Source organism: Bombus flavifrons, chromosome 15, assembly GCF_040668555.2.
Source record: "Bombus flavifrons isolate JBK064 chromosome 15, iyBomFlav1_principal, whole genome shotgun sequence".
Taxonomy (NCBI): Eukaryota; Metazoa; Arthropoda; class Insecta; order Hymenoptera; family Apidae; genus Bombus; species Bombus flavifrons.
In genome coordinates this window covers 5,186,555-5,209,525 of record NC_138456.1, presented here as the reverse complement: position 1 = coordinate 5,209,525, position 22,971 = coordinate 5,186,555, and the positions used below count along the sequence as shown (strand labels likewise).

The following is a 22,971-nucleotide window of genomic DNA, read 5'->3' as shown; positions in this document are numbered from 1 at the left end:
GACTTTCAAGACGTGCCGAAATCTTTAAAGACTCAAGATAAAAGTTGGATGTAGTGAAAGACTTAAGAGTTCCAATGATGTTAAAAATGATTCGTATTTCCATAGTCTCATAAAGCTTGGAATCGTTTCGAGATTGAGATTCGAATGTTCATCGCTAGATTGATGGTTCGAAAGCATATCACTAGTTTTACTAGCTTTTACCATTAAAGTAAACAGTACAGGGTTTCAGCCACGGGAGGACGCGGCATCTGTAAGTCCGATAGAGTATCCCACACACAACCGTAAGAAAGAAAAGGAAAGTTGGGAAGAAGAGAGTGATAGAACTAGCCAAGGAAAGACACTGAACCGTGGGAAAAGCTTGACGAGAGGAACAGAGAGAGAAAGATAATGAACAAGCGGCGGCGCATGCCGTAGCCACGGCCCCCAACTTGCTCTAAACTCGTGCAGCCTGTCGCTGTCGGTCGAATTTTAATGGCGGCTCATTCCGATTCCCTGTTTAGTGTTATTATCAAGTAACGAAACGGTATTTGTACTCTTTACGCGTTACTACAAGAGATAATAAGGAGTTCCATTAAGTCTAAACCGTGCGTTTCGTTGTTTCATCGTTCGGATACTATATCAGAGACCTGTATCAAGGACATAGTGAGTGCATATCCGCGATGTGTCGTAGCGACTCTGGCGTACGAACATTCCATCGTGTAGTCGTGTTATACACTTTGGCTTTTTCATGAAAAGGGTTGACTCTACGTGATAAATCGAACTTGTTTCCTTTTATTTTAATTCGCTGTATATATGAAATTTTCGTGAATCAAGGGAAAAAGAAGGAAAGTTAACACGAGCTGACTGATGATCATATCAGATCGAGCGAATCGAAGCTGCGAGCTTTTTTCATGCTGGAGGTAATTCCTTTTCCTTTTTCAGTAATTACCCGTGGATATTCTCGTGTTTTATGAGTGTTCCCGGGAATGTTTATGAGTTTCTAGAATATTTTATTATTGAGTATTGAGTAATTTAGTACGTTTGTGTTTTGTTAGACGATTATTGACAAGGAGTAGAATATCCTTGCCTTTGTGCAAAGACACTGGCCTTAACTGTCAAGTGCAGCTATGCTGCTCGTACTAATGAAGGGCGGTGCGTGCATCGGTGTTACTCAAAAAGTGTGGAGGAGCCATCTGCCCTAGCCTGACATCGTCATCGAAATGTTTTAGTATCGAAATCGGTCAGTGATACATTATTTACATTTTGACAATTCACTTCTCGATTATTACAATTAATCATTGTATGGCTTGATCGTGAATGTTCGTGTATTTAGATAAGTAACATAAACCTGACAAAATATGAATGTTCGAAATGTCTTAATGATATATCCTGATGTGTCTTCGACATTTTCGTTTTGTCTCTTATAATGTTTTATTATGCTAAAATTACTTAATTTTTTTCATGTAAATTAGACTTTTTCTTAAAATTTAATATATAGTCAATGTTATTTTATGAACAATTTTTTATTTGGTTAATTGGTAGATATTGGTGAAAAATTTATGGATGTGTGAAATTTTTTTAAGAATAAATAACTAATTGTAATTGTGGTTTTGAAATGTTCCAGAGGTGCCAGGCAATGTGCATCATGTCGGTGCCTGGATACATGTGTAATTGGTAGTACTATATTGATACTGGCCTTCTACCAGTGGGACAAATACCCTTATTATATTTTCTAAGCTTCCTACCCTAGACTTGTACATGCACAAACGCACACGCATAGCGTGTGCGCATGTGCTTTGTCAACTATTGCCTACACATCATGAGATTCTTGGGATTTGTATCATTTCCCATTTCGCCTACTGTGTTATCTCTTAAACTGCTACTACCATTTCATCGATTATCCTTTTCATCCATGTCTGTTGCTACCTGGTTCCTGGTGGTACTGGTAACTGCAGCCATAGATACACCTGCTAGTACTGCTCCACCTGTGCAAGAAAATAGATCGTTACACATTGTAACACAGTTTCCTATGGGAGATGGTCAAAGATATGGATTTTATCCTCTAGATCCAAATACAACGAGGGAAGGTGCCCTTCGATTTAATCACCTTACTATAGATCCTGCAACAGGAAGATTATATGCAGGTGCCATCAACAGACTTTTACAGTTAGATTCTAATCTCAGACTGGAGGAATATGTTTCCACAGGTTAGCTATTCATTCTTTTTATGAGAATTGTATATTTTATAAAAGATATATATGTATTTGTATTATGGAAACATTACTAAAAAAAATTATCGTTATTCATTATTGTTTTCAGGACCAAGATTGGATAATCCCCAGTGCCATGCAACAGGCTGTCCTTCCAGAGACATAACTACATCTTTAATGGATAATGTAAACAAACTATTAATCGCTGATCTTGAATCACAAACACTGATTGCATGCGGTTCCCTTCTTCAAGGTGCTTGTGAAAAGTACAAAATGTCAAACATATCTATTAAGCCGGAATTCATTCCCCATAGTGTAGCAGCAAATGATGAAAGCTCTTCTACATACGCTTTTATTGGGCCCGAAAAATACAATGCTTGGGGACAAACGAATATACTCTATGTTGGTACTACATTCACTAATAGAGGAGATTACAGGCATGACGTGCCTGCTATTTCTAGCAGAAATCTTCACAATTTAGAGTTCGCGGAGTATACGTTCAATAAACAGTCGATCGTATACATCGACGTGAAATATCGAGACCATTTCCTGGTTAAATATGTGTATGGGTTCAATGCCAACAACTATGCATATTTTGTATTGGTACAAAAACAGTCTCATCTTCCTGAAGAAGAGGAAAAGGGTTACATCTCTAGATTGGCTCGAAGCTGTATCAATGATCCAAATTATGATAGTTATACAGAAGTGACGCTACAGTGTACTGTTAATTTAGGAGATGGGAAATCGCAATCTTATAATTTAGTGCAAGACGCGAAAGTGGCACCAGCTGGTAGTGATATAGCCATGCAATTGGGTATTTCCGTTGGTGATCCCATTTTTGTCTCTGTATTTTCTCCAAGTAGAGGAATCACGAACGAACCGCTGTCTCGGTCAGCACTTTGCGTGTACAGTTTGCAAGAGATTGAAACAAGATTTACTGAAAATATCCATATGTGTCTCAATGGTAGTACTAAATATAGAAACATGGGATATGTCAGTGGTCCTATACAAGATGGAAAATGTCCTGCGGCAGGAGTAAGTATAAAATTTAAAGAACTGAAATATTACCATTTGGAAATATTGCATATTTTTATTGAGTTGTGTCTTTATTTTTCTATCCAGACAGCGGGCAACATTTTGCACTTCTGTGAAGTGGGTTTGAAAATCTCCGGAATGTCACCGATTGTGGGACAAGCAATTTTACATTTTCCTGATGAATTCATTACCTCTCTAACAATAGCTAATACAGAAAGTCATACCGTTGCATTCTTAGGTACTAACGACGGTTCTCTGAAAAAAGTTTTACTTTCTGGAAACGAAGCATTCGTCTACGAAAATATCGTAATTGATAAAGGAAACAGATTGATGCCTGATACTTTGATTTCTCCAGATGGAGAACATATTTACGTTTTATCGACTTCTAAAATTTCTAAGGTGCAAGTTGAACATTGCAGTAGTTATACTAATTGCAGCAGTTGTCTAGACGCGAAAGATCCTTATTGTGGATGGTGTTCATTAGAAAAAAGGTGAATATCTAATTTTTTTCTTCATTATTTCTTTTGTTTAATAATATTAATGTATATTTCTAGATGCACAGTTAGAGGAGATTGTCAGAAAGCAAGTCATAGTAGTCCACGATGGTTATCTTTAGGAACAGGACAACAATGCATTGATTTCGAGCAAGTTCTTCCAGATCGTATGCCTATTAATCAAATGACCACCGTTCACTTAACAATCAGAACTTTACCCGAATTACCGGCAGGCGCAAATTACAAATGTGTTTTTGGTAACGCCGAACCTATAGATGCACTAATGACCGGCTTTGGATTATCTTGTCCTACACCACCCGTACTTGAAAGACCGAATATACCAGACGGGGCCGATCATGTTCTGGTACCTTTATCTGTGCGCTCTAGTGAAACAAATAAAGATTTTGTCTCACGAAATTTCGCTTTCTTCGATTGCTCTAGGCATACCGTGTGTACAGAGTGTGTAAAATCTCAATGGGCCTGTAGTTGGTGTGTATATGATAATAAATGTACACATAACACAAGCTGTCAGGGTATCATTTCGGGAGAAAACGTAAGTGTATTAATGTTTAAATAAAATTTAGTATTGTTATAAAAAAGATAACTTTTGTTCACAGAATCAAGCAAATTTAGCCGCGCACGGAGCACAATACTGTCCAAAGTTCGTTCAACGCCAGGAACCATTGATGTTACCTAACAGTGTACCCAAAGAGATAGTGCTCGAGGTTGAGAATTTACCGCATCCTCAAGTAGGACACAGTGGTTTCCAATGCATCGTCTCGATCGAGGGTGCTAATTTAAAAGTACAAGCCCGTGTCGATAGCAGCCGTTTTATAGTTTGTGATAAAACAGTTTACTCGTATGAGGCGGTCACTGGTGAATACGAAGCAGAGGTAACGGTTGTCTGGAACATTAATCATCACGTGGACAAGACTACTATCATCCTTTATAAGTGTGAAGTGTTGGGTTCGCATCGCGAACACGCAGATTGTTCCCTTTGCGTGACCAGAGATGCGCGTTTCGAATGTACTTGGTGCGGTAATAGTTGCGTGTACCGGCATTCTTGCTTGCACTCGCCATTCACCGAGTGTCCGAAACCGAGGATAGACATGATTAAACCTCTCAGTGGACCGATCGAAGGTGGAACGTTGGTCACTATCGAAGGTAGTAATTTGGGGTTGAAAGAAAGCGACGTGGATGGAAAAATACATATTGGTAATACACCATGTACTTTAGTCGACTATGAAGTGTCCGTACGCATCGTTTGCCGTACAGGAAGACACGAAGCAACGGATACTGCCTCTGTAGTGGTTGGTAATGACGCTGGTTACACTGAAAGCGCAGTGTTATTTAATTACAAGGATATACGATTGTCTGGTGTTTATCCATCAGTTGGTCCACAAAGTGGTGGTACGCAACTTGCCATTACTGGAATGTATTTAAATATTGGTAGTACTATATCAGCCTACCTAGACGAATTAGCGTGTCATGTTAACGCCACGCAAGCGAGTAGTACCAGATTAACTTGTGTAACAAGTAAATCCGATAGAGTAAGAAGAATTGACAGACTGACTCTTAGCATAGACGGTGCGAATCGCACTTTAATTGGTAATCCCTATAACTACACTCATGATCCTACTATTATGGAGATTAAGCCACTGACAAGTTTTGCTTCCGGTGGCCGTATGATCACCGTTCACGGCACCAATCTAGATACTATCCAGAAGCCAGAAATGGAGGTATACTTCGACAATGAACTACTGCCAGTAAATAGGACTGTTTGTACAGTATTAAACCCGACGCAGATGGAATGCCCAAGTCCTAGTGTTGCTAAGCGGTTCATGACTCTTCGACGTAACGGGCGTGCTACTGCTAATAGCCAAAGCACACCACCTCAATCATTAAAGTTAAAGGAATCTCAGTTATCCTTGAAAATAGCATTTATTATGGACAATGTGGAAAGTGTACGAGATTTGGAAAAGCATTTTAAGAGTCTTAGAAATCGTTTACTTTATGTGGAAGACCCGAAATTTCTTGCCTTTCCGCGTAACATTAAATTATATAAAGGTGATACACTAGTTATCGAGGGGGAAAATTTGATTTTTGCCAGTGACGAGTCTGATGTGAATGTTACTGTCGGTACAATGCCATGTAACGTGACTTCGCTTGCTCTAACTCAATTGGTTTGCATTCCTCCTGATCAACAACCAGCTGATACGGATGAACTTGGAATTAAAACTGAAAATGGTTTACCCTTGGTGGTAGTACGTGTGGGTCGTAGCCTAAGGTTCCCCATTGGTTATCTGCGCTACGAAGTGATTAAATCTTATCCGATCCCACCAGAGGCAATTGCTGGAATAGCTGCTGGCACTTTTGGTCTTGTGTTTCTGTTTGTTTTAGTGTTAATAATATATAGAAGGAAGAGTACACAAGCAGAGAGAGAATATAAAAGGATACAGATACAGATGGATACTCTGGAAAGCAATGTTAGGATGGAATGTAAGCAAGCATTTGCTGAACTACAAACCGATATGACTGATTTAACCGCTGATCTGGAGTCGTCCGGTATTCCGACTTTAGACCACAAGAATTACATTATGAAAGTATTTTTTCCTGGTGTTACGCATCATCCTATATTAAATGATCCTAGATCACGTAGTAATGTGTCTCGTACAAACTACGATGCTGCCATGATCCAGTTCGAGCAACTGATCAATAATAAATACTTCGTATTAACGTTCATCGAAACCTTAGAGGCTCAGAAAGACTTTAATATTAGAGATAAAGTGAATGTTGCATCATTACTTATGGTCGTCCTGATGGGTAAGATGGAGTATGCAACTGATATTCTCATGAATCTTTTACTAAGACTTATCGAAAAGGCAGTGAACACAAAGCATCCTCAGTTGATGCTTAGAAGGACCGAATCCGTGGTAGAAAAGATGCTAACTAACTGGATGGCTCTTTGTATGTACAATTACCTTAAAGACTATGCAGGTTCCTCTCTATTTTTATTGTTCAAGGCAATAAAGCACCAGATAGAAAAGGGTCCTGTGGACGTGATTACGTACGACGCTAGATACTCGTTATCTGAAGAAAGGCTACTCCGTGAGCAGATTGAGCACAGCGTGGTCACTCTGCATGTCGTCCAAGATGATCTCGATGAGAAAATCCAGTGCAAGGTGTTAGATTGTGATACTATAAATCAAGTGAAGTCCAAGATCCTAGATGCTCTCTACAAGAATACTCCTTTCTCACTGAGGCCGTCCGTTCATGACGTAGATTTGGAATGGAGACACGGTAGAGGCGGACATTTAACTCTTCAGGATGAGGATCTCACGTCAAAGTGCAGCGGCGAATGGAAAAAGATAAACACGTTGGCGCATTATGGTGTGAAAGAATCAGCAGTGATGTCGTTGATTCCTAGACAGAACGATGGTTTTTCCGTCGCCTGTAAACCACCGTGTCACAATTGTAAACCATCGCACTATCATCATCAGCAGCAGTCCATTCACCACCATGCACATCACCATCACCTACATCGTCACGCGAATCACTGTTCGTCCACGCATCTTCCATCCACACCTAATCACAATCTAATTAGTCCTGTAATGTACAATCATCCCGTTAGCGGTTTATACTTCGAATCTCAACATTCACCGCCGATCATAACAGCAAACGGCGACGTAGAAAGCGGTCATGGAGGTAATCAACGATTATATCATTTGGTAAGGCCTATAGAAGAAAGTCACTATCCGCCAGGTATGGGTTTCACCGGTAGCAAGCATCATCATCCAGAACGAACACACAAAGCCATCCCTGAAATATTTTTAACGAGATTACTATCGACGAAGGGTACCGTTCAAAAGTTCGTCGATGATTTTTTGAATACGATTCTAACAGCGAACGAAGCATTACCCAGTGCTGTAAAATGGCTGTTCGATCTCCTGGACGATGCCGCGAAGCAACACGGGATCGTTGACTCGGAGGTACCGCACGCATGGAAATCGAATAGTTTGCCGCTTAGATTTTGGGTGAATTTTATTAAGAATCCAGACTTCATGTTCGATATAAATAAGTCCACGACGGTTGACTCGAGCCTCTCCGTGATAGCGCAAACATTTATGGACTCTTGTTCGATGACGGAACACAGGCTGGGGAAAGATTCACCGTCGAATAAGTTACTCTTTGCCAAGGACATACCGCATTACCGAGAGAAAGTGGGTCGTTTTTACACAGATGTACAAAGACTGCCACAAATCACTGATCAAGAAATGTCTAGTGCCATGCAACAACTGAGTGCGTCACATGCGAATGAGTTTGATGTGATTGCAGCACTAAAAGAACTTTACATCTATGTCAGCAAGTATTATGAACAAGTAAGTATCTTGAAAGCAGAGCTTGACTCTTTTTATTAAAATTTTTAGTTTGTTGATTGGTAATTTAATTAATGGAATATTGCATAGATCCTAGAGGCCTTGGAGACAGACGCAGGCTGTCGTAAATTACATCTAGCCCACAGGCTAGAGAATGTCGCGTGCACACTCGAAGGAGAGGAAACCAGTGCCTGCTGACACAACCTCCTCATTGCTATCCCAGGACCCGTCAATCTCTCCAGAAACACTGACTAGTGCCTCCATTTCATGCATCAGATACACCTCGTTACATATGTACAAATCTACACACCATGTGAATAACAATGCCGTAAAAAAATACGTGCGATTTCGTTAAGGCTAGTCAGGCGATAGTTTTTCTTAGGATAAATTAATCCTGGCTGTAGTATTTACGTCTATATGTCATGGCCGTATCGAAATACGCTCGTACACACGTACAGATGTTAGCAAAATGGTAACAAAAGAGAAAATGATGAACTCTAACCTTTAAACCTGATCTGTTTTTATTAATATTGTATATTTCATTTATTTTACTATACATATATATATATAGTATATTTGTAACAAATTATAAGAAAACGACGAAGGGAATCTCAATGCAATCGGTGGAATCTTCGTTAGTAAGGGATATAATTTATCTCATGATCGAAAAACTATATCTCCGGTGACTGCTGAATATTGGTCCGCCTACGCGTTTTAAGGATTTGAGATGCAAAATTCGTGCAAAAAATACTTATTAAAAAAAAGTAAAAAAAAAACAAATGAAAATTAATGATTTCATTGTTGGCCGAATGTCTATACGTGTATACGTAGTATATATAACACGAAGAAAAATAACGTATGGGAACGTTAAATAAGAGAAAAAGCCATAGTGTCCACCAGACTGTCTGTACAAAGGGAGTACGGCAGCAAGTAGTCTGTGATCCGAGCACGAGTGGCTATGCCTACTATCTTCATTACGATATATATATTATTAATATGTTATATATTATATATATATACATAAAAAATATATAAAGCAAAGGTCACGCAACATACACCTCCACGGATTGTAGTGAGCTAGTTAGAGAGGGTCTATATATGTATTATAAGTTGAGGGTAAAGAACCCTTTTTCAGAAAAAAAGAGAGAACGAACGAGAAAAAAAGTGAGTGGGAGAGAGAAAGAGAGCGTGAGAGAGCAAGGAACGACACTAAATTAAGGCAATTAAAGTAATGTTAAATGAAAGGAAAAAGAATTGGCTTCTCAATTAAAAGTTGTGAGAGCAGTTCAGACTACTCTAGGCCTATCTGCGTATATTTAGTACGTAAAAAAAAAAGAATTCTTTTCTATTACATTTTTTGTTCATTTTTCAGTCTGTTTTTATTTACTTTATACGATTACATTTATATATGTATGACTGTTGCTACGATCTGGAAGGCCACTATGTGGATCATATAATGATTTTACAACCACTATAGGAGCTATATTATATCTATTATTGCTCTTACTACCATTAAGTTGTATTATTATCTATATAGATATAATTATCGACTAATTGCCCATTCAACAATAGTTATTATGGTAATTGTTAAGCGTAAAGAAAGCACATAATAGATGCAAAAAATGAGAAAGATCTTTTATATTGTATACCGGCGAGGAAGTTTCTAGACTCTTAATGAACGCGAATTAAAAAAAAAAGAAAAAAATGACAAAAAAGAAAACACAGTAGAAGGGAAAATTTTATACATGTCTGGTTGTATTTTCGCCGGTTATTAGAGTTTCAGGATTTTTCGCCAGTTGGTCAATAATATCGCGGTTAAACGTATCGGGAAAAAAAGGAAGGTTTAACAAGACACAACGATGAACAGTATTTTTCTTGGGATTACATCGCCATTTTACTTTACCTAAGACTGCCTCAGTTTGAAAAATTGCATTTTTTAAAGGAAGCATTTAAGTGTCCCTGATACTATTCATTATTCCAGTGTATAGGTATTTAATAACAGTTCGATTCACTGCCCATTGCGCACTGCCAATTTTTCTCCATGCGCTTTCTTAGGAACTGTTACACCGGAACAGACCTACTTAAACGTTCGATTGAATCGCGTAACCAATTATTTGATAATTTTGTGAATGGTAGGTTTGGGAAAGCTGAGGTTCAAGCTCACTCTTGTACTTAATTAACACTTTCGTGTATTTTATCTGCTCTACAGGCCCTCAGCTTCCCTGTCGATTACCATCAACCTGTGTATCTCTCTATTATATGTATTGTATTTATTTATATACTGATGACCGGATTATCTATACAGGAAATGATACGTCAATCTGTCCTATGTGATTTAATGTATTACTTTTTCTTTAATACACGTCGACATGCGTGCTGTAATTTTTCTGAAACATAAAGTTGTTTTACTGAACTTTTGGTGTACGTGAAACGACGATACAACATTTGGAAATGATGTAGATGCGAATCGAAATTCTGTAATAATTTAATTCCATGTATATCATATTTTCTCAATGTATATTTCACACGATATTTTACATATAATATGTAACACACATACATGAACAAATGATAACAGAATGGAGAATGGAATTTAAATGAGCTTTTATTATTTATACATTCATTCTGTTATCATATCTCTTGTAATGTTTTAGTCGCGTTATTTTATATGTATTTAAATCACTATCTCCTGTGAAATTAAGGTCAGCTTTCTTGTATATTGAATTAAAAAGAGGAACACGTACTGTAGGTTTAGGAGGATTATTTTGTCAAGTATTTTTATTTGTTGAACATGTTCTATTTGTACAATGAATTTATAGTGGTGAATATAATGATTATTTTTGTTTTGAAATTAGAGACAATGCGAAGCAAAATTTTTAGTCCAAATGATTCTATGAAGGTTCTATCGATGGAATGACAAAATTAAATGATAGTAACATTTATAAAATACCTTAGGAGATGAGATCTTCTTCCTCTACTTTGTATGTAAAATTTAATACATATTAATTACACAAAAAAATTCAAAACACATATATGTCTTTCTAATAATTAGAAAAGACTTGTTTTGTGGAGGTAATGATTTCTTTTTTTAAATAAACGTGCAAAATAGAACATTTTTCTGAATGGTGTTTGTATTTTATTTTGTTTATATGAAGCTATTAGATGTAGTCTTCCAGAAAGAAATTAATTAATTTTGACTGGAGTAATGGATTTATTTTTCTAAATCATTCTGTTGACAGTAGTATTTATATTAAACTTATAAATATACAGATTATACATAATAAAGATACGTGCTCGCTCGACTCAATTTCAATAATATTAATTTTACGATTAAGTTACTATTACACTTTATCGCCTATAAAATATTTTTAATTCAACGAAATATTTATTATGAAATAAATTAAAATGATAGACAGAAAATTATTATTCTTATTATTTAAATAGGAATCTTAGTCTTGTTAGTTTTTGAATATTTTTATGAGTTATTTTGAAAACAAAAATATAAATATTCATACATTAACAGTAATGAATTGTATAATTACAATTGACTTTTCTGATTGTACGTACAATCACTGTTTATTAGTTAAAGATTTACTGAAGTAGTTGAAAATTCTTTCTCTATTAAACATTTTCGAAAAAAGAGACCTCTTTCGTTAGTTAAATTTTGTTAATTTAATGATTAAAATAAAGTGATGGAAAATTATAGAACAAATTGTTATAATGTAGAAATATAAGAAAACATTTTTCCTTGTATGAGTACTATTCCATAATATTAGTGGAATTTTTTAGTTGCTCTACATTAAATTAATATATTGTTATACAAAACATGTAACGAAGATGTCTGGTGATGAAGAGCGATAGTTTGTGTTGTAGCTTACAAATTGTTAAGCGTATATGCATGGATACAATTGAACGAACATATTGCAAATCCTTCAATTGTGGATGGTACGGTTCCAATTGTATATACTCCATAAAATGTTAATTATATTACTATTATTATCGATATCAATATTTTTATATCATCGAGGCATGGAAGAGCTAGAAAAAAACAGTATATATTAATGAAACTGTTGGAATTGTAAAATCGACTTGCATTTTTTATATATTTATATAGGTTTATTCGTTATTCGAGTAATATTATGTAACGTCCACAATATAAGGGTCGATGATTTTTATAATATATGAAACTCTTGAATTTATATTATTTCACATTGCACAGATTGACGTACACTAATATATTTGCACACATATTCGTATATACATACGTCTCGACTCTATTGTCTGAAGTTAGAGGATCCCTGCAGGTGCGTGGTACATCTTGAACGATTAGAATGCTCATTTTCAGAAGTTCATGTAAAATATCGTATATGGTACGTGAAGTACATTATACGTTCGAGCGCAATTCGATGGAAGGTCGTGTAACATGCTACACTTTTTAATGTATATTGTGCACATGCAAAATCTCGATGAAATTCTGTTTCCTTAAAGCATTAAGAAGTATCTAAATAATATATAAAGCGCTTGCATATTTGTAGGAGGAAAAAAATTGAAAATATTCGAAGAAAAAATAGCTTCAAACAAATTTAAATAATTTCAAACATATCGGAAGTGCTATTGGTTACTACTTGAATCATTTGTCTATTTGTTCAAAATTCAAGATTTAAATACTTGCAACATAATTACTTTAGTATGATATAAAAAGCTTATAATATAAAAAATTTATTACAAAACATAATTTATTTATTTGGAACATTTAAATGCTCGATGTTCACTATCGCTAATATTTTTATTATTTTTAACTAATGCTGCAGATATCAATAGCAAGTTTTTTGTCCCAATAGATTTTTGATTAAAAAATTTCCTAACGTAAAAAGATTCGGTTTTTTTAAGAGAACCTTAGGATCCATGAATACATGGTTCATTGGTACTAATTCCAAATTTTTTGCAGAATGTTTATTCTTACGAAGATATGGGGACGTTTAAGTGTAATATTCAGAATTGCTTGTGGTATAGCAGAATTTCTCGATAATTTGTACGCTCGACAGTTGACTCCATCCATCTGAAAAGCTTGTCAATTCCGCATTCAACGTATGTACTGTATTGTAATTAAAGGAGGAAATGTTCAGCGGTTTATGAGTCGATTAGTAATGTCATGCTTCGTAGTATAGACGATTCCAAACGTCATGTCGAGTTTAAGATTATTCTTTGTTAAGCTTCGAAAAAAAGGATGGGGGGATGATTGTTCCCTGCAAGAATAACTTAAAATATATTCGACTTCGGGAACCGTGTATGAAAAAAAAAGTTATGTAAAACGGGCTCGTTTTCATTCCTATGAATTTTTGAATGTATCTTTTCTCGTTGTATAGCCTCTACGTAAAGTATGTGCGCATGTAACGATGAATGCAATTAATGTGTGAATGCGATGCTGCTTTACTTGTGTGTATGCTGTGTGTATGAGCGTGTATCTATCGATGTACGCGTGTAGATGCAACCCTCCAAAAGCCCAATGTAAATAGAATTCACCCCCCCATCTTGCATATAAGTAGATTTTAAGTAACACTCGAGAACGAAATGACTCTTGCCAAATTTTCAATGGGACGTAGGGACAAACAAATAAGCATTTGAAAAATTGCAAAAATATATTGATATTATAAATGAATTCGACACTCATAAAGCTTCTTTCGGAGTACCCGCAATCGCTTCTTTCATTTTTTATTTGAGGTTTTTAAAGTTTTACAGAAATTCAATTACACATTTATGTTTGTATATTTAAATTAATGTACATTTGTACAAAAAATTATATTTTTATAGTTAAACGTTACAATATCAAATTACATCGCACTACTATTCTTTATATCTCGTAATGAATTATATCAAAAACAAAGAAAGTCATATAACGAAAGTACATAATAATATAAAAAGTAAAAGCCTTAGTTTTCTCAGCATAAAATTGGGAATTGTTGCGGTATATAAAATTAATATTATCTACTTAAAGATTATTTATACTATCTTTGGCAAAACATACTAATTTTGCTATCAGAATATACATATTAACGTATCGATCATGACTATCTTTTAATTAGTTAATCAACTTGTAATGTTGAAATTATAAAATTTGTTTGGGTCTTTTTTATATTATACAATATTATCACAATATTCGTATGAGCGAGAGTTTCATTCTACACCTGACTTGATTTTGTACAGTAATGATTTTTCCTGAGATTTCGTTGAAGACATTGCTGGTGAACTGGACCGAGAATTCTTTGAACTCTGAGTAGTATTTGTGCTTCGTTTATCTTGCTTAGCTTTTTTCATCATATCCTTTAATCTTCTATCTGCACTTATAATATGAATATTTGGTGTTACTTTGTTTCCACCACCTATTAAACAAGGTAATGACTGCTTTTTTAATTGAAAGAGAAAATACATTTATTTTTATAAAATATAAGAAACTTACCTGAGTTAGATTTTTTTTGTTCTTTAGATTTATTTTCTATCACTGTTTTTGGTGAGCTCCTTTCTTTTGAAACCTATAAATTAAGAAAGGAGATTTCTTACTTCATAACTTTTATGTTTTCTAACATTTTTTGCTAAAAATTATCAAAATATTTCAGGTACAAAAAATATAATAAATTATAATGTGAGTGAATACACACACCTGAGATTTGGAACAGTTTGAACAATACCACACCAGTCCTGGAACATCTATTTGAGAATCTAAAATATGTGGAATATGACACTCCTGATGGTACAAGGAATGGCACTCTGAACACTCAACAAGTCTGTTTCTTGCTCCAACATCCATTCCTTTGCAAATAACACACGTCAGATCATCCTCTAATATTTCTAATGCCAGAGTATTATCAGTCTGGATGATATCAGGTGGTGTGTCACGAGTTGGTAAATTCACAGGAGAGCTGTTTTTGCTTGATTTACTTGAATGTTTGGAGGAAGAAGAAGAGGAGCTTTTGCTTTTTTTACTACTACTGCTGCTACTATGATCACTCAGCACCGGTTCCTCCATCATATACTAAAAACAGAGAATCTAAGAGATAGAAGTTCAAAAAATAAATGACAACATTAGATCAGAGGGATCAAATACTAGATATCTTTTTACGTGAATGAAATCTCCTATGCTTCATGAGTGCCCTGATATCAGAACTAACTCTGTAATTATAATAACTTAATTAATATAAACCACCTTAATTGAAGTATTCTATTCTGGATAACCCTCAACATAATGTCCTTAAATTAATTATCATCTAATTACCTTTTTGTGTAATACATTCGATAACATCTTTGATGGCCCATATTTTTGTTTGATTGCTTCATCTAAAAGTGCTCGCAGCTGTTCCGCAGAATCTTTATTAGTAGAATGTAGAAGGTGCAAACCCTGTGTAAATTGAGGATCTAGCTCCAATTGTGACATTTTTATATGAATTATTTTAATCTGAAAAATATAGAAAATGATAACTGTATAAAAAAATATTTTAGTAATATATAAAAATAGTAAATTCTTTTGTGTGTTAGATTAAATATTTTTTATTCATACGGTATAACATTTAAATCACAATTAGTTGGAACATAAGTGAAAAAATACAAAAAGAAAAGAGCCTAGGTTATATTTATTTCACTGATTATTCCTACAGTTGCATTCAATTGTTTGATTTTTTTAATATATCGGGATTAAACGAAATTTATCACCTGTAAAAAGTTCTTATAAATCAACCAATATTAAAAATGCTGATTGTGATATACGTGCTTAATGTACTTAATCTATAAATAATATGAAATATTACGCGCCTGAATGTACATAAAAAGCATTTGTATTCCATTTGTGCTAAATCGATCGTATAATTAGAAAACATGAGAACTTAATATTTCTATCTCGTAGTTTCTTTCAAACAGCACCTATGAGGTATCACAGTTATCTACAGTTTCTATTCAACTTAAACGTTCATAGAAAAAGCTTAGATATACTCTAGCATTTTAATCGAATTTATCATATTTTTCCAATGTTACTGTACATTTTAAAAATACCGCCTGGAAAGTATATCCATATATGGGGACCGTACGTTATATGTATATACATAAAGTAAAAAAGTAACTGAAGTTAAAGAACCCAGGCACCGGTATCACTCGATTCGTCCCTGGTCTCTCGTATTCCAAATTTAATTTTACAGAGTTTTGATTCTGCGTTAAATAAATGCAGCCTCTGTCTAGGGAGATATCGTGAAATAAAACGTCCGCTTAACCAAATGAAATAAAGGAAAGTACACGTATCCTGATATGTATACATACTTACGTCTAAAAGCTGCGAAAGAATGGTGAAAAATACAAGGAAAGAAAGACCAAAATAGTAACCCTGCAGGCGATCAAGTGTAAGGAACGAGTCAAGTACGCCTGGTGGTAGGCCTCTTTCCATCTTTTTCTATTTATCGGGGAAAAGGTATGAACGCTTCCTTCTCGAGGCGCGTTAAAACGATGTCTAACTTTCGACGAGCAGTTGGCAGCCGTGCGTAAAAGAAATAAATAATCAAAGCGACCATGAAGTGACAAATAAAGTTGGAGAACAATGCTCGCGAATGGCAAGGAAATTTGAGTGCAGCGTGCATTGGCCCCCGTTCTATGTTTTGGATACGTCTTACGCGATTACAACGTGGTGTTACGTACGACATTGAAGCCGGAGGTACGCTATGCACTCGGTGCGGATACGAGGCTGACATTTAGGATATTTTCTTCGTCCCGATACCTTCGTGGTATTGGTCTTAACTTTCGTATTCCTGTATCAGTCGCCCGCTGACAACCGTGATTCCTCCATGCGTAGGAATCCGATTCCGCGGTTACCTAATTTAAATGACTGAAAACAAGCTGAATCGACGGTCACCAGAAGTATTATCATCGGGAAAATTAATAGAGATCCACAGAGACATGCCTTCCTCGGGAGTGCTGTTACACACCGTTTTTTAAGGACACGTTCGGTACGGGTACCGGTCAACGATATTTTTCGTTGTTAACCTCTACCACTGGTTTCGAATGCGTTGTTACTCCGCACATTGCGGACGATAGTGGCCATGTGTTTGATCTTTACTCACCTGACCGAGGTCTGACAGGATAATTCATCCAGTATAGCTTCAAACATGAAAACAGAAAAGAAGCCCAGCGAACCAAGTTGCGTACCAACCACTGTTGTCAAAGAGGAACCTGACGCAGACCCAGTTAAAATCAAAGAAGAAGGCACCGGAGGTAACAATGATGATACAACAGGAGAAGACACTACAGAGTGCTCCAGGGATCCTTGTTTGGATCCTTCCAATGGGGAAGGTGCATTGTCCGGAGAGAATCAAAATAATAGTGCAAATCAACCAATTCTAAACTCAGTGAAGCAAGAAGGTGATCATAACAATCCCACAGATGATATACCTGGTAGGACTAAATTTAATTCTTATGCCTTTGTTAATTATTTATATTCTTGATGTTTAATTATTGCGCGCAATTATTTTATTTGTTTTATTCATTGTTGTAGATTGTAGTGGTAATGTGATTACTGCAGATGGTATTCAACCATTAGTTAGTAATGTTCTTGGAAAACAGATGGGAACTAGCACAGGAAGCGGTGAAGCTCAGTATATGCAACAGCAAAGTCAAATTTTTGTATTTTCTACAACATTAGCAAATAAAGGTGCAGATGCAGTGATGCAAGGACAATATCCATCAATTATTGCTTATCATTGTGCACAACCTGGCACTAAGAAGTATCTAGAGGTATGTAGTAAAGTTTCCTAAAGAAAAATCTACATTATTTTTATATTTACTAACATGATGTTATTATCACCTTAGAAACATCCAAATAAAGTAAACCAATTTCGTCAAAATCCTGCACAATGGTTAAACAACCTTGCAATGATGAAACAAAAAGGTCATCAAGGAGGTACAAACAATACTTTCCAAAATGAGCAACCTCCTGATCTACCGGCTCTTGATCCTAATGCTCCTCCATTCTGGAATGAACAACCTAATCTTAGGAACTTAAATGGTGGAAATACCCTTGGTAATTCTGAACCATCATTGGACGATGCAAATATAGATGTGCCTTGTCTTGTACCAAATTCACCTGGTAACTCAGGTAATATGTAGTTATATTTGTATTGTAGTCAAATATGTTTCCAATTTTTCTACGGGTACCTTTTTTGTGTACACTTTATGCCATTAGAAGCATACCTTTTATTACAGCAAATCCACAACCTCCTAATAGCACTACGATGGGCCATAGTCCCAATTTATTAGGAGGTACAACCAGCCCAGGTCCAGGCAGTTTACAGCCATCACTGCAAGGTGTCAAAGTTCCAGACGAAAATTTAACTCCGCAACAAAGGCAACATCGAGAAGTTCAATTAGCAACCATTAGGAAAATGCAAATGATGTTATTTCCTGAGCACAAGGAAGAAACCGCTAATACTCTAGACACGACGCAAGGAACAGCGGTATCGACGTGTCCTCCAACGAACGTTCCTTCAGTTGTACCAACTCAATGTCCTCCAACTATGGATTGGCATAAATTGCAACATCAGTTTCTTGATGGAAAAAATAAGGTAAAATATAATATAAAAGATTAAAGATTGTATTTGAAAAATAATTAAAGAATAATGACTATAGGGTAACTATCATTATTTAGTGAAACAAAAGTATGCTTAAAAAATGTTAGTATAACGTTTTAATATAATATTCATATTGCAGGCCAGTGTTGGAAGTCCTGGAACTGGAGTCTCATTGCGAGGTGCTAATATGGTTGGGGTCCCGCGTAGTCAAGGACCACCACCGCCGTATCATCAAACAACGCGATCTGCGAGTGTGCCAATTGCGATACAAAGCCCAAACCCTTCTTCACCTAATAATCCAACCAGCAATTTATCCCTACCGTCACCTCGCGCAAGTTCAGCTCTAAATTCACCCGCAGACTGCAATAGACAATTTCAAATCGGTAATCAGAGAACCAACCATCTACCAGGACAAAGTCCGACGAGTCAAGACTCTCCGAATCCGACAGTTGGAAATGCAACGGCTGTATCAACAACGAGACTTAATCATAGTAATCCGGGAACGCCTGTTTCTCATTCGCACATCTCAACGCTTAGTCCTAGTGGAACAACTGCTCAAAAAGATTCATCTTTAGATTTCTCCACCAGTCAGCCTCCAAATGGTAAGACCAAATAATGGAATAATTACTTTATTGTAATAGTCGATCATATTATCTCTTAAAATATTGTTTGATATGTTAAATAATATTTGACATTGAATCGCATTCGAAGGATCTTAATGCAACAACTAAGTAACCACGATCATTATAATTATTACGTAAAATATTTTAAAAGTTCGCTACTTAAAAACATTACGCGGTGAATTGATCGTGTTATATGTTACAACATAGTGGATGGTATGTTTTGCCGCACGCTGCAATCCTTAGCCCAGCAAAAACAGCAACACACTGGGGCAGTGAACGCAGCGGGTGTTAAGGAAGCGAATCTGATGCCGGTTCCGAGCCCTCAGCAGATTCAGTATCTTAATACCTTCGAGGGACAGGAACTGACTATACAGAAACAGCCAAATACGAGTCTAAAGGATGGCAATTTATCTACGTAAGTATACTTGTATAACAATACCTTATAGATGTATAATTCCCTTTCTAACGTAGGTTTATAATTTTATCTTATTTTACGTCTTCAGGAATACGGCCAGCAATACAGAGATACCAAACAGAATTTTGCCAGGAACTTTGGACAACAGCAATCAGTTTCCTGCTAGATCGGAAGGTGCAAGTCCAGTTCAAATGGATAGCATGAATCGTGGGTTTACAGGCTCTTTACACAGTCCACATACTCCTCATACTCCACACACACCAGGCAATGGTGCTCCGCATACTCCAGTTGATCCTGGAAAACCCGGAAATAAGTCTAGTGCAAGTGCACAGAGTAGTCCAGCACCGCATAACACGAATATACCAGATAGTATGGGTCCTCCAAGAACAGTACCAGCGTCACCTACTACGAAACCCGACACATCTCCGCCATCAACGAAAGATACTCAGCAACAACAAACTCAGCCCCAACAGCAGCAACAGCAACAGCAACCACAGCAACAATCGCAACAACAACCACAACAACCTCCTCCACAACAACAACAACAACAGTCTACAAATCCAAGTCTTACAAATCCAAGTAATTCTGGAAACGCAACGGTAGTACCTTCTCTGGGAGGTCCAAGCGCCTCCTTCCCTTGCGGTAGACCATCTGTAAACGTGAGTCAACCTTCAGACAATGTGCCTCTTAATCCCAACAATATCGGAGGGCGACTCGGCAGTTTAACCGCAATGAGTACAAATCACTTTGATCCCATAACTTCCTTAGCTCAGATGAGTCAACAACTTACTAATACGGCAGCTAGCAATTCATTAGGTAACGAAGGACCTATTCATTCTGGGAACACCGGGATGATGCAGTTCGGGAATCCGCACAGTATGCACATGATGCAAATGGGTGGCGAAATGAATGGAAGTTGTCATATGGGTGGTCCGACCAGTGAACAGGGCGAAGTAGGAGGAATGTGTATGAGTTTGGCAGGACCACCAACGAGTTATAGCCCGACAACTTCACACACAGGAAGTCCCGGTGTACCTAGTAAAATGGGTCATCCTATCATGGGCCATGGTATGATGAGTAGCCATTCAGGTAATGCGACAGGCGCATATCCTGGTGGCGATCCTCATGCACCGCCGCCAAGATTAATGACTGGTCATGTGACTGGCCCTAGTCCTTATAACGGAGCGAATGTTCAAGTAAAACCTAGTGCTCCAAACACGATACAATATCTACCAGCAAGGCCCAACGTCGGTCATACGCCAAGAGGACCACCGAGTTTGGACTTCCTTCAACGATTCACGAATCCCTTGTCTAATTTAGAATCAAAGATGGGCACACCGTCTGTAAATCTTCAGTACTTCCCGAACGGTTGTGTACCGAACAGTATGGGCCCGCATACTGGTATGCCATCAACCATGAGCGGTGGACTTCCTGGCATGGGAGGCTCTCCAAGGATGGACGGACAATCGATGAACACATCAGTTGGTGTACATCCTTCGATGAGACCTGTCGGCAATATGAGACCTCAGCCTAATTTAATGCGAATGCAACACATGGTTGGTGGTGGCGTCTTTCCAGGCGGTTCAATGGATCCAGATAAAGTCTTCCCACCTGACATGGTATCGCAAGTTCCCAGTCAACCGAATCCTGGCATGTACGTATCCGGCAGCAAAGGCAGCCCAATGGGATTAGGACCTCCCCCGGATGCGACACAGCCATTACCTCCGAGCATGGGTGGTGCTACTAGTAATTTCAAGAACAGCCCTTTCGTCGGTAGTGGACCTAGTATGTCGGATCCAAATTATGCTCAACAATTCCATAACTTCCAGCAACAACTTTACGCTACAGGGACAAGGGGTAGCGGTCCACCACATCCTACTTTACATCCGCCGCCAAACTCGCATTCGCATCAGCAGTTCTTTATGCCGAAATAAAACTAACGTGTAAGCTGTCTGATCGAAGATAGACGTCGCGACGACGATGATTTATGATTGTGGTGGCCTTTCTGTGTCCTTTTCGACAATTGCGTTTATTAATCCGAGGACAATTAATCCGATCATAACGAACGAACACGAGTTTTTCGGATAATGTAAAACTTTATATAAAAATTATTGCGCGCGATCTTGTAAAGGACAAAGAAGTCGAATTTGTTAAGGTTCTAATGTTGATGTGATTATGGAGAATAATTAATAGTAACACCATTTTTCGCGGGATCGTTTATCGTGACTGGCGGTAACGAGATTTCTCGTCCAATTCTTTATTTACGGTGTTGTTTATGTATGTGTTATTATATCGATAAGCGTTTTATTCTTAAATCACGACATTAAAAAGCCATTTTAATGTCTCTCGCGTCTCCAAAATCTGTTCCATCGTCTTAGAGGATATCGTTTTCGTATCAGAATTCTCTCTTTCTCTCTCTCTCTCTCTCTCTCTGTAAATTGGAAATATTACGAATGTCACGTGGCGTTACGTGATTTATGTAAATACTAATGTAAAATCTGATTTTTCTTCGTAGTAATCGTTATTTCGTCGATCGGAATATACGGTGATCGTTGCTAGAGACTTTCGTGGAGCAGGAGGAACGAGAAATGAAAGAAAGAACATAAAAACAAAGATGGATATGAATGCGTCCCTTCTTCCTTTTTATTCGAACAATTGCTCGTGATAAAGTAATTGTGCGAGAATTAATGAAGTATTCGAAGGAACGACATTGAGATACGCCGGTGAACAATTCATCCTTCCTTTTATCACTAAATAATTAAAAAAAAACGCAGTCAAGCAAGCTCAAATTCATAATTGTACATATATACGATATGTATTCCTGTTGCAACATACTCCTTAAAACAGTATCGCCCGTCCCTTTTATTCCCTTCACCGATTCCTCCTTGTGACCAACACTGTGCATAATCATGACCCTACGTAGTGTAATAATTATAAGAAAAAAGAATAATTGACTAAGAACAATTATGTTGTTGATGAATGATTTTTATTATAAATGAAAAATAAAGATATTTACAAGAAGTCAGTATCAGAATTGATCGATAATGAGTTTCGTGGCTATTCGAGAAAATGGGCGTCACAAAGATTTTTTGATAACATTATTAGGGTTGTGCGGGTATTCAAAATTGCGGCTTTGAATCGGGTCAGGAATCTTTTTCGTGTTCGTGTCGGGATCTCGGTTTGTCGACACATAAACATAATTGGGTACCCGTTACTTCGGAACCCGATTTTCGATTCGGGA

The 22,971-nt window shown here is 36.9% G+C and overlaps 3 protein-coding genes across 9 annotated transcripts; 2 read left to right on the top strand and 1 right to left on the bottom strand.

Annotated features, from left to right (window-relative positions):
* The first annotated feature begins 366 nt into the window (after positions 1–366).
* On the top strand, positions 367–9,814 carry PlexB (plexin B). Of its 2 annotated transcripts, XM_069128812.1 has the most exons (8): positions 367–899; positions 1,035–1,219; positions 1,604–2,186; positions 2,299–3,224; positions 3,312–3,715; positions 3,779–4,271; positions 4,336–8,097; positions 8,185–9,814. In XM_069128812.1, the coding sequence occupies exons 3-8, from the start codon at positions 1,769–1,771 to the stop codon at positions 8,290–8,292; spliced, it is 6,111 nt and encodes a 2,036-aa protein (XP_068984913.1). In that variant the 5' UTR covers positions 367–899; positions 1,035–1,219; positions 1,604–1,768; the 3' UTR covers positions 8,293–9,814. The 2 variants fall into 2 exon arrangements, with proteins under 2 accessions (XP_068984913.1, XP_068984915.1); XM_069128814.1 differs by lacking the exon at positions 1,035–1,219.
* A 4,394-nt stretch (positions 9,815–14,208) lies between these two features.
* Positions 14,209–16,536, bottom strand: LOC138187719 (integrator complex subunit 12). Of its 5 annotated transcripts, none has more exons than XM_069128806.1 (5): positions 16,400–16,536; positions 15,365–15,544; positions 14,753–15,124; positions 14,552–14,624; positions 14,209–14,493 (listed from the first exon to the last, which is right to left on the bottom strand). In XM_069128806.1, the coding sequence occupies exons 1-5, from the start codon at positions 16,517–16,519 to the stop codon at positions 14,426–14,428; spliced, it is 813 nt and encodes a 270-aa protein (XP_068984907.1). In that variant the 5' UTR covers positions 16,520–16,536; the 3' UTR covers positions 14,209–14,425. The 5 variants fall into 5 exon arrangements, with proteins under 5 accessions (XP_068984907.1, XP_068984905.1, XP_068984906.1 ...); XM_069128804.1 differs by having other exon boundaries at positions 14,209–14,474; XM_069128805.1 differs by having other exon boundaries at positions 14,209–14,429.
* A 104-nt stretch (positions 16,537–16,640) lies between these two features.
* lgs (BCL9 domain-containing protein legless) lies at positions 16,641–22,755 on the top strand. Of its 2 annotated transcripts, none has more exons than XM_069128802.1 (7): positions 16,641–17,520; positions 17,621–17,859; positions 17,935–18,220; positions 18,328–18,686; positions 18,832–19,294; positions 19,559–19,730; positions 19,819–22,755. In XM_069128802.1, exons 1-7 carry the CDS (start codon positions 17,235–17,237, stop codon positions 21,662–21,664), a joined length of 3,651 nt encoding a protein of 1,216 aa, XP_068984903.1. In that variant the 5' UTR covers positions 16,641–17,234; the 3' UTR covers positions 21,665–22,755. The 2 variants fall into 2 exon arrangements, with proteins under 2 accessions (XP_068984903.1, XP_068984902.1); XM_069128801.1 differs by having other exon boundaries at positions 19,523–19,730.
* The last annotated feature ends 216 nt before the right edge of the window (positions 22,756–22,971 follow it).

Excerpts from the sequence above, each read along its gene's own strand:
- lgs (XM_069128801.1), top strand. The coding sequence starts at position 17,235 with ATGAAAACAGAAAAGAAGCCCAGCGAACCAAGTTGCGTACCAACCACT. Across the intron at positions 18,221-18,327 it reads AAATTCACCTGGTAACTCAG|CAAATCCACAACCTCCTAAT; the intron begins GTAATATGTAGT and ends CTTTTATTACAG. Across the intron at positions 19,295-19,522 it reads CACCAGTCAGCCTCCAAATG|TGGATGGTATGTTTTGCCGC; the intron begins GTAAGACCAAAT and ends GTTACAACATAG.
- LOC138187719 (XM_069128804.1), bottom strand. The coding sequence starts at position 16,519 with ATGGAAAGAGGCCTACCACCAGGCGTACTTGACTCGTTCCTTACACTT. Across the intron at positions 15,125-15,364 it reads CGAATGTATTACACAAAAAG|TATATGATGGAGGAACCGGT; the intron begins GTAATTAGATGA and ends CTCTGTTTTTAG. Across the intron at positions 14,625-14,752 it reads CAAACTGTTCCAAATCTCAG|GTTTCAAAAGAAAGGAGCTC; the intron begins GTGTGTGTATTC and ends CTTAATTTATAG.
- PlexB (XM_069128814.1), top strand. The coding sequence starts at position 1,769 with ATGTGCTTTGTCAACTATTGCCTACACATCATGAGATTCTTGGGATTT. Across the intron at positions 3,225-3,311 it reads GAAAATGTCCTGCGGCAGGA|ACAGCGGGCAACATTTTGCA; the intron begins GTAAGTATAAAA and ends TTTTCTATCCAG. Across the intron at positions 8,098-8,184 it reads TCAGCAAGTATTATGAACAA|ATCCTAGAGGCCTTGGAGAC; the intron begins GTAAGTATCTTG and ends AATATTGCATAG.